This window comes from Physella acuta, unplaced genomic scaffold, assembly GCF_028476545.2.
Source record: "Physella acuta isolate Inbredline_101_S28 unplaced genomic scaffold, ASM2847654v3 ptg001058l, whole genome shotgun sequence".
Taxonomy (NCBI): Eukaryota; Metazoa; Mollusca; class Gastropoda; family Physidae; genus Physella; species Physella acuta.
Window position 1 is genome coordinate 436,628 of NW_026732575.1, and position 18,103 is coordinate 454,730.

The 18,103-nt window shown below is 32.3% G+C and overlaps 3 protein-coding genes across 4 annotated transcripts in view; 2 read left to right on the top strand and 1 right to left on the bottom strand.

The window, feature by feature from the left end:
- Nucleotides 1–18,103, top strand: part of LOC131955175 (angiopoietin-related protein 7) — a 273,399-nt gene that overhangs the window by 232,271 nt on the left and 23,025 nt on the right. The gene's annotated exons all lie outside the window — the stretch shown is intronic.
- LOC131955193 (angiopoietin-related protein 7-like) overlaps nucleotides 1–18,103 on the top strand; it is an 81,552-nt gene that overhangs the window by 14,401 nt on the left and 49,048 nt on the right. The gene's annotated exons all lie outside the window — the stretch shown is intronic.
- On the bottom strand, nucleotides 2–7,791 carry LOC131955174 (angiopoietin-related protein 2). Its single transcript, XM_059319180.1, has 5 exons — nucleotides 7,662–7,791; nucleotides 5,050–6,332; nucleotides 4,213–4,329; nucleotides 3,207–3,326; nucleotides 2–1,110 (listed from the first exon to the last, which is right to left on the bottom strand). The coding sequence occupies exons 1-5, from the start codon at nucleotides 7,714–7,716 to the stop codon at nucleotides 736–738; spliced, it is 1,950 nt and encodes a 649-aa protein (XP_059175163.1). The 5' UTR covers nucleotides 7,717–7,791; the 3' UTR covers nucleotides 2–735.

The window sequence follows — 18,103 nt, forward strand, 5'->3', positions numbered from 1 at the left end:
AAAAGTATACACATTATAACGTTTCTTTTGTACTTTTAAGTGATTATAGATATTTTCTAAATAAACAAACATGTTCGATAAGAAATATATTAAGTAAAAAATAAAACTATCTAAACATTGGATTCATATAAATAATCCATTTACTCTACTACATTGTTATAACCGCAAAATATACAAACTTATTATACTAAACTTTACAAATCCCAAGTTAACAGTAATAGTTACTATCTCTACTTTGTGTTATTTTGCATGGAATATGAAAAACTATGCCAACAAAATTAGTATTGAAACAATTACACAGGTTATTAGATGTAAACTACACACAATCCAGGTGAATGGCTAATTAAAGATATAGTCGTAGATGACAACTACACTACTAGTATATTTATGTATATGCAAGAAATAAATGACACCATCGTAGACGTTTTTTTTCTCCTCGTTTTAATGGCTAACCGTAATCAATAAGGTATTTCAATTCTAGATTACTTCACATATGGTATTAATACATCATAGAATCTAGTAGCATAATAAATTATTTTAGAGTTTTTCAAAGGATTTTTCAAATACAATGTTATGGTTTAATGTTCATTATAAAGAAAATATTGCCTTAGTAAATATTTTTACATCTATTTATTTTAATATAAGTAATTATGTTGATGTTTCTGAAGATTATACAAGTAATTAGTCTACATATTTTGAATCCATTATTTTACCACAGCATTGTTTTCCGGTTGTTTACATTTGACGAAGTTTCAACTCAACAAAATCTAGAGAGTCAGTCGAGCTTGTAATTCTAGCCCAATGAATTCCTTTATCATAAAAACTACTAGCCCATTCACCGTTGACGTTAACGTCGTAACAACGTCTAAACCACCAACCACCTCTCCTATCTACAGCACAGTTTCCACTCGACAAGATATCGTTATCAGAGTCAAAGGTTGTAAACTTCATAAACTTGTGACCAATAAAGTCATCTCTAATATTCCCACCACTGAATGACGTGAAGCTCATCTTATACTTTGCTGCTTCATTTTCTACCTTAAAACCTCTGTACACAGCGTAGTAGTCTTTACCTTTATACTTCATGTCAAATCTGAGTTCATTATAACCCTGTGATAGACAAAAATATAAGCCTACATATATAATTGAAATCTTTGTTTTGTACTAGCTATATAAATTATTGATGTATACATTAATAATATCAGAAATCTACTTACCGCTTAAACGTTAGTGATAAATATGATACACACATATCTAAACGCATTTATTACGTACTAAAATAGTTATACATGCACAACTTTACAATGAATATAAATATTATTAGTAGGGCTTTTTTTTAGAAAAGACAAAATATTACATAAGGATATTAAGACAGTCAACTAGATAGTAGCCAGCTGCGGAACTACAATACCGCATGATCCTGCAGTGCGGAGTGTGGGGGGGGGGGGGGGGAGATAACGTTTAGGGGCCCATATCCCACCAAAAAAAATCAATACATTTTCTTTTCATAGTGTTTTTTGTACACCTTGACAAACAGGTCTACTATAGCATTGATTGTTCTACAGTAACTAATACACATGTTGAGTAGAAAAATATTTTAAAATCTAGTTCAAAATACTTCCATGACTTACTGCCCTCCTTTAAAATAGTGCTGCCCAAAAAGCTCATTTAAACAATTGTGTACTTTGTAAATTTAAAGGCGATTGAAGATCTCAATTATTATTTAAATAAGATATACTGAAGAATCGTAAAGCTATAAAAATGAAATGAATTCAAAATTGATAAAAAATTAAAATTCATAAAAATAAACATAACGCGAGATTCCATTGTACAAATTAAACGTACGCGTTTGTATACCTTTGAACTGCCTACCTGTTACCAATTATTTCTTTTCACAATTTTTGTTAAGGGGTCGTCCATTTATAACGTCCACAAAAATTTGGGATTTTAGACCACCCCCCCCCCCCGTCCACACACGTTAACTTTAGACGAACACCCTTTCCTCCCTGCAAAATTACTAATTCATTTTCATACAATGTTTACATTAACTAATAATGTAATATAGTGATTCGATATTTTCGGTACCATCTATTACTAGGCCTAAATATTAATTGGGAGTCAAACTTTTCCAAGATCTCCGTAACTCTACGGCGTGTTAACTTACCGTGTGAATGTGCTAAGACTATCTAAAATAGTTCTTTATTGAACCCTGCCTCTCAATTTTAAAGGCTTTTTATCCACTAATAGTTATAATGTTTTAAAGAAATATTTTCAGTGTCAGCGCTGGTACCGTCGATTTCACAAATTATGAATTACTGAAAAGTAGAAAAAACAACAACTAAATAGCGGCGTATGTTATGCCGCGGGCCGGCTCTTAATGTATAATCAATATTGTATATGCTTTTTTTTTTATTTTTTAAATCATCAAAATTAAGTATTACGTGGTTTAATTCCGACCCCCCCCCCCCCAGGCCCCACGCGTCCTTGAAAGTCGATTATACCTGGTTTGTTTCAGGATGGTTATACATCGCAGTGAAATAGGTTACATTACTCAGGAAAAATATAATTTAAAATTTATTGGAGCGTTTTTTTTCCTAGTTCCGCCACTTATAGTAACACATCAATATATTTTTTTACGAGAAATATCTAAATTAAGCAAACGTATGACTGTCATTCGTGGGACAAGTTATTCACTGCTAGTCAATAATACCCACTCCCACAAATGAATTACACTAGTTCTGTTATTACTGTCCTCTCCTTTAAATTACAACATATTTCCATAACTATCCATTTCCTATTCAGAACCCAATGCTTTAACTATCGCTAACCTATTGTATCCATTACATATTAGAAAGTACAATGTATTTAATCGTTAATGCAAATACTAAATTTTAAAGTAGATTCTTCGTTGAAAGTGACGTAGAAGAAACTATGATTAAATTGAGAAATTGATGTTGAAACGACCCCATGTTCTGTGAATCAGTCATCATATAACCTAAATTATAAAGCTAGTGTATACATGTATCGAATAAAATGATTTTTGTTTACAATTATAAATTATGTTACAGCATGTACATCGTGAAGTGTGTGTATGGTACAATTACCTTAATAGTCCCATAAAACACATTACTCATTGTTACTTTGTTATGTTTAAGTACAAAATTCAGTTTCTTTACATTGTTTTCAAGCAGCCGTTATTTTCTTACCAAATCTGTCAAGTTAGAAATTACATCATTTCCGATCCAAAAGTCTCCAGAAGTTGAACCGAATCCTTTTTTATAATCGTTCCAAGTTCTTGTAAAGTTCACATCACCTTTGATACGTCTCTGTAAGAAATGACGGCAATAATAAAATACAGTTTTAAGTAAGTTAATATTATTGATTCCAAAGATTAATTATGTTTCAATTTCAAGTGTTAATATAAATCAAAATATATAGGTATTTTAAAATGATTATGTATATAATAAAAGCCCTGATAAAGCTACGGTTAAGTGTGTTCATTTGATTTATTCCATGGCTTAACTATCTTTGAAATTAATTAAGTTTCTAGTTATTTAGTCGTTAGTTTATAATATTTAATACTTTTCACATTAACTCTCTAAATAATTACAACACTTTGTGTATTAGACAGCTAAATTTTGATGAGATGACACTGTTTACTTCAGTTCAATCTTGAAACCAAATATATCCCAAAATTGTATACCATCATCAGAAAGAATATTGTTTTTACACAATTACAATCTTCAAAATAAATTTACACTCAACATTATCGTTGTCTATTACGAAGTCTGATTTTCTCTATTTTATTTCAAAATCCTAACTTTTATCTAGAATAACAGTAAACTAAACTACTAATCATATTTCACACCAACATCCACCAAACATTGAGCTATGTTAAAAACAATTCTGTAAACTGGCCACCTTACTTCACGTCAACCAATTAGAATACTGACCAACGGTCTGAAAGAACTATAACAAAACTAGAGCTGGAGTCTTTTGACGTCCATATTACTTATTAGATTCGTTGTAATTTCAAATAGACAATCACTTCGTTTGTCGATCAACTATTAGATTTTTTTTCTTTAGATCGTATCTAGTGTCAGCATAGTGTATCATACGTGTGTTTTCAATAAAAATATATACATCAAAACACTTAGAATAAAATTTTGGAAAAAAACTAATTAAGTAAATGTCTAAGAAAGAAAAAAACACCTGTATAATAATCCATCCTCCACCGTCAGTCTTGGTATCACACAATGTTCTGTTGACATCTACTCCAGCCGCTGTTATATCCGCCAAAACACTGTCGTTCATGTCGGCACATTTTAACTAGAGTAAAAAAAACATTCTGAATATTTTCATTTATTATTATTAGTTGAAACGGAATTGATTGAAAACAAATGGCCAATTTAATATCTCATTTATTTTGCTTAACATTGTCAAGACAAGGAACTAATGTATGTAAAGTGAGCTCCTTGCACAGCAGCCGCATAAGTAAAAAGTAGTGATATTATGCATTTTAGAGGCACATCTACTAAATCGTACTTTTATAAATACTTTTGATTATGCAATTCACTTTATCATTAACAGCCCCTAACATTTGTCAGAATATTATGTGTATTTAAAAAATAGCTGCATACTATGGAATAAAAATAAATTAATAAAAAAAAACACAATTAAAAAATCGACTTTTGTGGACACGTGTAGACTGGGGGGAGGGGGATGTTCGGGTCAATGTGGACGTACACATTCATTTAAAATGCATATTGATTACACTTTAAATCGGCAGTTGTCGTGGTAAATGTATAAACAATTTAGCTGTTTACCACCCACTTAACAAAAAAATAAGCGATTATTTTTACAAGCGGGAGGGGATGGGGCAGTGACCGCTGCAATTTTTCTAAAACAATTCATGGTATTTCAAGTTTATTTTTAAACATTTCAAACAATTGTAACTAAATCATAGTAGGCCTACATAATTATTTTGTGTCAAAGCCTAAGATGAAATAGATCTAGTCATTTTTGTTCAAGTATAAAAATTTAACGTACGTGTTCGCTTTCGTTGGGCACAGAGCCATTCAATCCATGTAATCTACTACCTAGAACACCAATTTTATCTGGTTTTGAAATCCGATGTTGAATGGTGTTGTTGGTCTTCTCCTTACGGGCGAGTATATCAATGTTAGTATTGTTTAGCAGTGATACAGCTGTTTGTAAATCATTCAGTGTCTTTGATTGTGTATCTGACATTAATTTGTTGCTTTCCACAAGTTGTTGAATGCTTATATTTTGACGTTGTTCCAATATCGATGTGCTATTTTTTAACATTTCAGTAGTTAAATTTAGTAAATCTTTTTTGAAATCTTGCATGGTTTTTGTTAGCATTTCACTTTGATTTGACTTGTGCGACCAAGTTTGTATATCAAATGATATGTTATCCACACTGAAGTTCAGTCTCTCTAGTTGTTTGTGTAAAATATTGTATAGACTTGCTAACTTTTGTATTGACTTATTGTGTATTTCTTGTGTTTTGATGTTTGCTTCTATCTGCTGAGTTGTTTTTAATAGGTTTTCAGTTAAGTTGTTTTTAAAACGCGTGAGCTCTTGATTTGTTTTATGTAAGGTGTTCAATCTGTTAACAACGTTGTTCATTTGATTTTCAAGTCTCTGAATTGTAGATCCTTGTGCAGATACCAAGCTATTTAATCTACTTTCCATAGCATGGGTAAGGTTAACAAAAGCTTCACCAATGTTTTCCTTTGTTAATTCTGTTTTAAGATAACTTTGGTTACAACGTTTGTCATCTGTTGAAAACTGTAAATGCATGTGTAAGTCAGCTCTGTTTAACCTATCAGAATCTTGAAATGTTTTTAGAAACTCGGACATTCTATCAATTGTTTTATCATTCTCTGGAGTTTTAGCCTCTAAGGTCATCAACATCAACGGCTTACGATTGTGTTGGTCAACAGGTTTGGTTTTATTTTCTTTCATCTCAATGAGACCCCTTCTATTTATGTAATACACATCACATCCAAACGCTGTACTAAAACAATCAGAAGGTTTTGTAAATGACACAGTCAACTCTCCAAGGACCTTTAAAAACTTTCCATCAACTTTTGATCCATTTACTTTATTATCTCGAATTTTTGAATCTGATTCTGATATAGACGCCAACATAATCTTCCCCTCTAATTCACTGATCCTATAGACTGACATGTTGACAAGAGCTGAGATTTCATTATCTTCTCGTGTGTTCTCAACACAACGTAATTTGGCACAGAATAAATCTTTACCCTCCATACGGTATTCACTTTGTAGTGAAATGTCAAGTCCTGAAATATAATGAAATAAAGCACCGAAATCGAACAAATAAATAATTTAGGAAATAATTTTCTTTTAATACACTTAATGAAAAACAAGCTCCGAATAATTACATCAATTTCAATTAATTCATGGTGAGTTCTCACATAGAAGTCTAATAATTGCAAAAACATAATCAAAACCAAGAAAGTGTATTCTATACTTTCAGTTGTAATAATATAATCCGTGTTAAATTATTATTCAGTCTGTTTTACTTTATTTAAATTAATTTGACAAAGCCATGAATTAAAAATATGTAGATCTATTTATCAAAGTTTGTATAAACACACTTCTTTTCAATTGATATACAAAACATTATATTGCTGACTACATGTAGTATACAAAAAAATCCAATTCAAAATAATCTATTACGTATTTAATTTGTAAACGTATTGTCTTAAACGTAAATCAAACGTCAGCCCTTAAAAGTAATAACTGTGTACGCTTTTCTGTTCAATGGAAATTGGACTAAAACCGAAATGTTTTATAATTTTTCTCGTTTAGAAAGACATGTATTTGTATTGATTAGAGCGATTGACCCAAGAAAGTATGGGTTGGGACGGCGTAATCGTAAATAAAACCGCGTAAGATTGTATCTCCAAAAGTTCCGAGATTATCACTTGTCAAATAATGCACATTAGGTAGAGACAGCAATGTATTATAGGAAAACAACATCTTAAAAACCCATCAACTACTACTTATTGGGAGGGCAGAGACTATCGAAGTTAATCCAGAAAGAAAAGCTGGGTGATGTCGAAGTAAACAAAGGATATAACCCAGAAATTAATATAGGCATTAATTAAGTATGTTGGAGGCAATTAGATAGAATCGTACATTTAAAAGCTAGTTAGAAGGAAGTGATCGATTAACCAAACTATGACATACACATGTAAATCTTTTTAAAATGATGTCAAGGTAGAGTTAACAATATCTAAAGGTGGGCTTGTTACTCTCATGTGAAGAAAAAGCTTCTTGCTTAAAGTAACCAATTTTAAATTATTTGAAATCAGAATATTTACACAAAATATATACAATAGATTTTCTACGGCATGATTGATTTCAGCTGACAAAAAGATCTTGAGTTTGGTTCCGTGAGGTGGTAACCTAACTAAGGTATGGAACAGAAATTAAGACTTAGCTCATGATTTTGTCCTTGCACATGTCAAGATAAAAAGACAATGACAAATGTATTTTCTCTTTCGGTCGACAAAGACGCCAACAAGCGAATATTTGTATACCGCGGTGTTTGGTCATAAGTTAATTGTGACATTTTAGATATATACAAATGTAGGCCTACTTACCACAGGTAAACATGATATTTACAACCAACAGAGCCGTGAATAAAACAGCAGACATTGTAGAGTTGTGTAGCTCTGTATAACACCAGCTTGAGACTTCTTTAAAACGCAGATTCTGTTTATTGTGAGGATATCGCAGTCTATTTATACCACAAAGTTTAGTTGAAGCAAAAAATAATCGCTCAGACTTGTTTACAAAAACGTGTGAGAATTGCTTACTATGCACGTCTACATAAAAAATATGCTGAAGCGTTATTACAGTTAAAGGATCTAAAATAAAATAAAATGGCTACATATTTAGAGCCCGACTTTTATTTTGGAAGAGATTTCTAGGTTGTTACATGTCATGTGTAGGTAGATTAGAATAGGTTAGAATAGTCTAGAACGCACGGGAGAGGCGTGCGTGAGTTGAGTTAACCCCTGTGTGTAGTTACCCCGATGTGTTTATGTATTGTTATCCCACGGTCGATTGCCGGTATAAAAGCTGGAGTGAACGATTGTAAAGGGCTGTTTGTTTGTAGCGGCTAGGAACGAGGGCTTGTGGTGTAATGATAAACATGACAATTTAAAAAAAATGTTTGAGCACTGCCCTGAATTGTGTTTGGAGTTGAATTAAAGGTCGATCGTAACATAGTTCTATTATTTAATTTACCAAACAGCTAATCTTTATTAAAAGGAATAAATGATGATTAATACTTTACCGAATATAATTTGTACTGATTTGATTTTTGTGAGCAACTCATTACTTTAAATTCGCAAAAAAATTTAGACATTGTTGAAGGCAATTAAGTCAATATAAATGTGGACATTAAGAGGAAACATGGTGACTAGGGAGATTTAAAAGATATATAACTGAAGTATAACAACATATAAAGCAAAACGTTTTGCCTCTAAAAATTTAACTTACCTCAACAACAAGGAAGTAGCGTTTGGTTATAATACCACAAAACAACTGCTACAAATAAAAAGTGAACCAGTGACATTTTGAGAACCACTGGACTTGAATCCACCGATATATATTTTTTTTTATATACGCCTTGGTGTGGGAACTCAGCTTCACACACGTATCACGTGACATGCAACGAGTAAAAACAACTCAAGCACAAGATAAGAGCTCAGCTGTCTACATTATATCACTAAGTCTTGGCCTTGAGATTTAAATAACAGACGTACGAGTGTAAATATGTCAAGGCAACCCTGACCCTGGAGTAATTATGTATGCCAAACTTTTATTCCCCCGATATAAAAAGTCGTTCTCAAAATAAAAATAAATTAAAATAATTATTTAAAAAATCGGAAGTGTCAATTTGTCTATGATATTACATTTATTTTATATACTTTATTTCAAACATATGTGTTTATACCCAGATAAAAAAGGTCGAGTAAGCTAAGCATTTACATGTAAATAAAAATGTTGTTTTCAATTATTATTCATACCAAAATTAATTATAAATATTAACACATACTTTCTTCACTAGAGGATAGTAGCAATAACCCAACAAATGTCATGGCAAAGTTTTAGCGAAATTTAGTACAAAATAAATATGTGTTGCAGTAATACTTTACATACGGTTTACAAACGAAGAAGATGTTTTCTACTTTCTCGTATATACGAAGTATAGCGAAAGTCTTGTAATCGTTTTACATTTCACTGAATAACATAATTTTGCAATCTTGTTCGTATGTCTGTGTGTATGTGTGTGTGTGTGTGTGTCTGTGTATGTGTAAACACGATAACTTGCTGTTCAGGTGAAATAAATACGTTATTTCCTTAGCTACATGCTTTTTAAATGTTAAATTGAGATCAAAAGTTTACTTTTGATTGCATTGCTACGTGAATCAGCTAATTTATATCAACTGTTTTACCGTAATTTCAAAGTTCTCATGTCTGAAACCCCTTGCCCTACCTTATGTGGGGCGAAATACAAAGTAAAGTTATAGGTTTACATGTTTTTACCTACTCACAAGATAGAAAAATGTAAAATCTCAACAACAAGCTATGAGTATCGAACGTAGATACCCACATTCTTGTCTTGATGCACGTGTTGTTTTGCTCGGTTCATGTAAGACGATACCAGTGGGAAACGTAATTTTCGCGCGATGGTGCTGCCAACAATTTTTTACATGCAAAATGTCATTTTTTTTAAAAATTATGTCTGGTGCACAAGGGTTCTAAATTTGTTTTTGATAAATTCTATTTTAGAAAATAATATTAATGTTAGAATATTTAGAAATGTATGTTCATCATTATAATGTTTGTATCTATTAAAACGCAGCACATAGTAAATGTCTTTTACTGTAGTCATAACGCGCCCCACCCCAACCCCCCCCCCCCCCCTCCAAATTTCCGTAAACGTTGGTGAGCGGTTTTAACCAGTGACTAACTATAAAATGTGTCATTTTACTGTTACACAGTCAAAGTAGAAAAAGTTAAAACTGCGAGTGAGGCCTGATAGCCGTATATTTTCTTAACTTTTTTGTTTATTATCATTGAATATTACAGCTTGTAATTTGTTTTAATTTTATTGCTACCTCCTTTGGTAGCCTGTTGCTTGACCTCGTCATGGTAATGAACGATTAGTGTTTGATGCAAACTTTTATTTATACATATTTTTGTTCTAATCGCTGAGAATGTCGAGCTGAATATAATACAATTAAGCGAACGTGAATTGCTTTATTCAATGTTGTTCTAATCATACTGAAAATATACTTTAAACCAGGGGTCTCCAAACTTTTCAGTCCGAGGGCCGCATTAACTATCAAATGTCAGTTCGGGGGCCAGTTTCTTCCAGGCATGTCTTTGATTTTTCTGGGCAAAGTTCCTCAGCAATCACCAACAAACGTTTTTACCGTGGGAAAAAAGATCTCCGCGGCCCGGATGAGAGGCCGTAGTTAGGAGACCCCTGCTCTAAACTATAGAAAATTATAATTTGCTCTCTACTAAAGAAATGGCATTAATATTTTGAAAATCATACAGGGCATAAACAAAACATAAAAAAATAACTTGGTCGAGACAACAGCTGACAAAGCCTGCCCATTTGCCCGCCGTGTATTTGAATAAGGAGAAATCTAGCAGACGATATATTTCTGCTGAACGGCAGTATACGGCCAGTAGCGTCACAACTACACTCCTTAAAAAACTAACCCATCGTATCACTGAAAATCTGTCATATCGTCTTAGCTATTTAAAAACAAACGCGTTTTTTTGCAAATCATTTTTTATTCTACCGACTAAAATTAATAAATGAAACTGCTATCAAATTGAAGGTAAATCAATTTAGTTGTTTTTGATTGTTTAATTTCTGTTACTGGAAATTGCTGAAAAGTTGATACACAATTTTATTTAAATATAATACATGTATATACTTGTTCATCTACCTAGCTATAACAGTACTCAAGGTATCGTGTTTACAGACAGACACATAAACACACATACACACACACAGATCTACGGACAGAATTGCAAAGCCCAGATTTCCCGACTGGATTACGCGACGGAACTAGCCTTGTTTTTGCAAGGGGACAAACATCATCGTCAGTATTGCTTCTTCGAGATCGAGATAGTATTCTATTTTTAAACAGTTTAATTAAGTGATTAGAATGGATTAAAAAACATGTCTATATCCCAAGTTGCCATCTTCCGTGGTATTATATAATTATATTCATTTAAAAAAAAATCTAATGTAAGTATTTAGTGGTTTAATTCCGACCCCCACCCCCATAGTTTCTTCCAGACATCTCTTCCGAAGAAAGACAACCTCCCCCCCCCAAAGTTGATTGGTTGCTGAAATTTTATATATAAGTATTTTATCAAAATCGTAGATCCGTATCAACTTTTGAGCGATTTCCGATAACCGAAAGTGGTATTTTTTCTACTTTGAATTTTTCAAAAGCGTATAACTTGAGTACTATTTCGGACAGATAAATGAAATTTCACATGTAAGTCAAAGCTCTAATTCTCTACCTTCTGTTAAATTTTGAGTAATTTCTGTTGACCGGAAGTAGTAATTTACGCTACTTCCGATTTCTCAAAAAACTAATGTAAATTTTTAAAGTACTAATAATATTGCGCACTATTATGCAGGTTTTATTTGGCGTTCACTTGGTGTGCACTTCTTTTGTCTACGAGATTTTATTCTATTTTTAAAACTTTAAGTATTTAAAATTGATTAAAAATCATGTCTATAGCCCGAGTTCCCATCCCCTGTTGTTTTTTATAAGAATATTCGAGAAAGTTTAGGGGAGATCACTCCCTGTTTATTTTCTATTCGATTCCATTCTGTGTTCAAAATGTTATTTACAAGAAAGTTTAGGGGAAATCACCACTCCCGGTTTATTAATTCGCATTGCTGTTAGTACCTTTTGAATATACTTATTGTTGAGATGTTGAACTTAAATATCTAACACATCTAATTTAAAATTTAATTTTAAATTTTCGGGATGCTACATTTCATAGGTGTAAGCCTCCATTTAGCATACTAATGTAATGGCATTTATAAATTTTCCCCGCCTTTCTCACTTCTCAGTAGTACTTGTATCTTTAGGCTCCCTGTCCACACACCCTATTTATGAAACAAAAACCAATACTACGCACAAGAAAATAGTCCCTTATACAACAATAACTAACATTCACGACATAAAACTAAGTGAAACCAAACACACCAAAACAAAGTTTGCATAAATAATATCAAAATATAAACAAGACAAAGCAACTATAAACCATTTTAAAATCATAATCATATCAGCGGCATAAAAGCGGACTACTTAAATAAAAACCACAACAATCCTCAACAGGAACACTAAAAGCGACATTCACCTTTTGTAATAAAATAATAATTAAATAACTCCCCAGCCACTTACATTAATGTTGTTGTTTTTTCAGGTGTACAGATTGACATGAATAGAGAATATTTTTACCACGGCAAAGATTTATTTTGTGCACAACTCCAGTGTACAGAAAACATAAGAGAAGACACTCAGATATCAGCTCTTGTCAACATGTCAGTCTATAGGATCAGTGAACCAGAGGGGAAGATCTTAGTGGCGTCTATTTCAGAATCAGATTCAAAGCTTCAAGATTACAAAAGTGCTGGAACAAGAGTAGATGGAAAAATATCAAAAACATTTTCTGAATTGGAAATCTTTTTCTCGAATCATTCAGATTGTAATGTTGGCATTTTTCTATGTGAAATACATTATGTAAATTCAACAGGATCTTTTGATAGAATTGGGAAACAGACGGAGAGTTTACCAAGAAAATCACGTAACACATTTCTAATGATGAACTTAAAAGCTAAAACATCTGACTATGTTAAATCTGTTGACACAATGGCCGATTTTCTCAAATCGTTTGAAGACCCAGACAGACTGAAAGGTGCAGACATGACAATGTCATTACAGATGTCACATAATGGTGGCGATAAGTTCAACATAGACAAAAGTTTTGGTCTAACAAATACAGAGTTAAGTAACAGTTATAAACATATGAGTTCTTCTACCCTTGATGATAAAATGATGGATGATAAAATAAAGAATATTTAACTCGTGATGTAAACGAAACGTTGCAGATTATGGAAAACAGACTCTGTTCCAAAGTTGATTTGATTAAAAATAGTTTGGCTGTTTTAAACGAATCTATGCAAACAAAGTTAGTCAACACACAGAACCAAACAGAATAACTCAGTATCAGATTAAATGAGATGAAAAATAAAATGAAGGAAGAGTATATTAATACAACATTAAATTTGGTAGCCGGTCTCAACAAAACTCTACACGAATTTAAAGACGAGTACAACCGCCATCCTTTGATTTTAAAATTTACAAAACAGGTAAATTATTTTTACAAAAATGTGTACGTTTTTTGTTCTTGTGTTTACCTAGCTTGTTATTTCAAAAAGATTTTTTTTAATTGAAAGAAACGAGTATTCAACTTTGTGAGCTCTATTTACATTTCAAACACATACAAGTGTTTTAACAGAGAATAATGTTAAAATAACTTTTTCCGTATTACAAATATGTATTTGTTTTGTATGTACTAATATATTACATTATACGACTAGGTAGGATGTAAAACATATTTGTCGACGAAATGAAAAGACTGGATTTAAAATATTTAATTTATATCTGAGATAGTTTTAAAACCAGATATTAATTTCTCTATGTTCAGTGTGTCAGGAATAAAACCTCAAGTCTACCAGAACAAATGATACTCCAACTAAATGAAAGTAAACTCGCCTTGTGTGATACCAAAACAGACATGGAGGATGGATTGTTATACAGGTAATTAAAGCTTTTATTAATATTACAACCCATGTCAACTATTAGCTCCTGCAAGAGCGCCAAAAAGTGTAGAAAAAAACAAACAACAAAAGCTGATTTTTTGCTTCAGTTTTTATTTATAAACATTCTTATTTATGAAGTTTGATAGCTTCAAGCCTTTACATACTGATTTATGTGTTTCGTACCTTCATTGTTGAATTACTTGTAAAACCTTTACCATTAAGATACAGTGACCGGCAAAAACCACACTCCAGCTTCTCCTAGTAAAATATTAAGAATGTATACTACATTGGTGAGTCGATAAATGCTACCACTTTTAAAAGAAACCCAGAAATTTTTGTTTAAACTGTAAAAGTTTGTGACTTATCAAGTATTACGGATCATTTTTGATTGCTTGTTTCATAACAAGTCATAATACTGCAATTTTCTCATAGTTAAGGCTACTAGATCTACAAAATGATGTAAAAAAGTACAATACGACGACTGCTAATGCTGTTACTTTGTTCAACCTAACTGATAATTTCAAATTGTAATACACTATTATTGATATCGTTATAAAGACACGGCTAGAAGTACACGAAATAAGCTTGCACCTTATGCAAACTACACTGTAAAGCAGTGGTTCTTAACATTTTTGAGGTACCGATCCCTACCAGGTTTTTATGCGCCTTCACCGAAACCTTCTAAAAATGTTATCGGTCATATTAACAAAAGCTGATCGTGAATCGTATGAGTCGGGTGTGTGTCTTGACCTCCGCCGAAGAAGCTCTGAGCAGTGGCGTAGCGAAGGGGGGGGGGGGGTGCGGACTGCACCGGGTGACACCATTTAGGGGGTGACACCAAGGCAAAAAATAAAAAAAAATATATAGAGAAAAATGATAATTCTAGTTAATTAAGTGATTAATTAGAGTGTTAAAAAGTCTTTCAATAGCAAATTTGACAAACCAAGAAAAGGGTTGAGGGGGGGGGGGGGCTCGCAAATCGAAAGTAAGTTTGAGGGGGGGGGGGTGCAAATCGAAAGTTTGAAAGCGGGGGGTGCAAATCGAATGTTTGAGGGGGGGGGTTGCAAATCGTAAATTGAAAGTTTGTCCCCGAGCGCCGGGAAGGGTCGCTACACCTCTGGGGGTGACACCATTAAGTGCCGCACGGGGTGACATCCGACCTTGCTACGCCATAGGCTCTGAGACTTACTTACCTAACCTCATGGGTTCGATCGAACCCAGGTTAACAATAGCTGCTTTAAACTCTGTTTATATTATTTTTTCTATTCGTTTCGGTTTCCTATGGAGCATAAGCTTAGGCAACACTTCTTGATTTTACTTGATTTTTATGAAAATAAAAGTCTAATAATGCCAACCTCCCCCATCTATATTTCAAACAATGTCCTTCATGAACCACAGTTTGTACCTCATTTTACCTAAATATACTATTTGTTCGACTGCGTCATCTAAATCCATAATATGATATCTCATGAGTGTTAAGTAACTTTCCTGCTAAAATATGTGAGCATCTGTTTTTTTCCCAGTTATTAGATTATTTTTGTGTATGGACAGTTATTAGATTGGCTTATAAAAGCAAGTGTTTCCCTTATTTTTAAAATGCTTCCATTGTAATTACTTTCTTTAATATTTTAGTTTCTATTATAATTATATTTGTCTGATTTTACTAAACAATTGTCCTTATTTTATACTTTCTAGTATCTGTCGTTCTTGGTTATTTCCTTTTATATAAGTTGACTAAGCTGTCAACACTTACGAATCGGTAAACAATTCAATAGTAGAGATTAGAAGAAACATACGTCTATTTTAAAATTTTAAAGTTGAGGTTGCAATTGTCAAACGTACTTTGACTAATGTAAAACATGTTCGTGTTTTAAATTTGTTTTAGAGACGTGTTAGGGGTGACGTAAATTTCACCAGAAACTGGAGCGACTACAAAAATGGTTTTGGATCTTTGGATGGAGATTTTTGGCTGGGAAATGACTGGATCTCAAACCTTACACAAAACGTACTTTTAAATTTCAGTTTTAACATAATTAAAGTATGTCTTCTACAACTAGCATTCTACAAATAAAACTAATATAAAAAGTAGTGTTAAGTAATATGTATACGTATAACATTCTTTAATTAATTACTGATGTCGTAATGTCTTCTCTTCACTGCCAAATATAACAAACCTTCTCGGCCTTGCTTTCACCCCTACCAGTCTATCACCCAGCTTCACCAAATTGTGTAATTGACCAAACGCTGAGAAATTGCGCAAGGCAATGACTTGTAGTGCCATTTAAAAGAGTATTAATACACAATTCATTACTTACTCTACTCAAACAGTACCTAAACTGTAAAGTAAATTTTATCTTTCAGTTGTATCAGCCAACTGGGTGGATAAAATAGGGTTTGTCAGTTTCTGTGTCATACATCATATAAACAATCAGAGAGAACAGTTCTATGTTTGCTGCTGTTACTTTAGCTTTTGACACATTAATTAAAATGCTAAGAAGTCTAATGCTTTGTAATTGACACATGTATTGAAAAAAATATTTTTATGTTAATGTTGAATATTGAAGATAGTTGATGACCAATGGTAGGAAAAAAGAAATACATAACATTAAATGCCAAGAACTGGTTATAATTTTTTTATAGAAAAGCTGTAGATATATACAACTGTAAATATATACAACTGTTTCTTAACTATACTAATGATTTACAGTGGTAATCACTTTAAGCTTTATCCTGAACTTAATTACACATTTATAAATTTTATGTTTACAGGGCTACATTGAACTAAGGTTTGACATGAAATATAAGGTAAAACCTACTATATGGTGTACAGTAAGGTGACGGTGGGAAATGAAGCAGATTTGTATAGGATAAAGTTTACATACAAGACAGGCACCACTACAGACAACTTTAGTTATCACAATGGAATGGCTTTTTCTACTTTAGATAGAGACAATGATGGATGGTCTAGTAACTGTGCTGAGAAATATAAAGGCGGCTGGTGGTGTAACGAATGTCATAAAGTGAACGTAAACGGTGTATGGGCGAGTAAGAGTGCTGAAGCCATTAACTGGTACAGTATAACAGACCACACAGATTCTCTGGAACAAGTTGAGATCAAACTTCGACGGCCGTGATCATAAAAAAATAACAGGAAAACAGAACCGTGTATAAACAGAGACTGGAGCATAATAATTAAAAAACTATTTCGACGACTTTTTAAACACCATTGTGTAGATATAACTTTTTTTTCAAGAAAACTATTGCTTAGTGTTTAGGTTGAAATTAAACAAACAACAAAGCTGCTTTCCCTTAATTAATGACGCTCTATCGACTGCTAACTGAAATTCTCTGTTTACTAGATGTTTGTTTCTTTACAGATAGGCTGGGTATCATATGAATGCATGTTTGATAAAATTGTAAATAAATTTCAAAATGTTAATATAACTACAGTTGTTCTACTTTTGTTTGTAAACTGTTTTGTTGTACCAGTTTTAAGTAAATATTTAGGAAATGGGAGAGAACATTTTAGATATTTTCCACACTTATTGCAAATACTGTCAAGACCAATAGTAATAAAGTTAATATTTGATTGTTCATTAGAAAAAAAGAAATAATAGTTTTTTAATTAAATAGTTGTTATTTTTAAAATAATTATTTCCTTTATTGTAACAAACAGGACCGAAATAATCAAAAAGAGGATCAATTATTTATACCTGAGGATCCCAAACGATTTGGGATGGCGATCCTCGGTGCTAAAAACAATATGAACAGTGACGCCGATACAATTAAAATAAAAAATTTCTTATTACCTCACACATCCGTATGAACTGAGCTGTTAAAAAATAAGGCTACAGAAATACATAAGCTTGTGCCAAATTCTCTTCTTTATCGTGAAAACATATGCAGGCGAAACGTTCGTAGAATATGCTGCCATATGTTAATGTAATATAAAATTATTAAATTCTGAAGGGTTTTGAGAAATTTGAAATAGACAAAAATACCTCTCCCATACATCGAAAATCATTTTAAAATTAAGCTATCTAAATAGGCCTATAAAATAGTGTAATATTAGAATTACTATACAAAAAGAAAAAGAAAACTTGCATTTTACTAACACCTGGTTCGGCAAAAATCAATCTCGTATAAATAGTTACAAATCGACTG

Bases quoted from the DNA above. Each gene is read 5' to 3' on its own strand.
- LOC131955174 (XM_059319180.1), bottom strand. From the start codon at position 7,716: ATGTCTGCTGTTTTATTCACGGCTCTGTTGGTTGTAAATATCATGTTT. The intron at 6,333-7,661 runs GTAAGTAGGCCT...ATTATATTTCAG, and splicing joins AAATATCATGTTTACCTGTG to GACTTGACATTTCACTACAA. The intron at 4,330-5,049 runs GTACGTTAAATT...TTTTTACTCTAG, and splicing joins TGCCCAACGAAAGCGAACAC to TTAAAATGTGCCGACATGAA.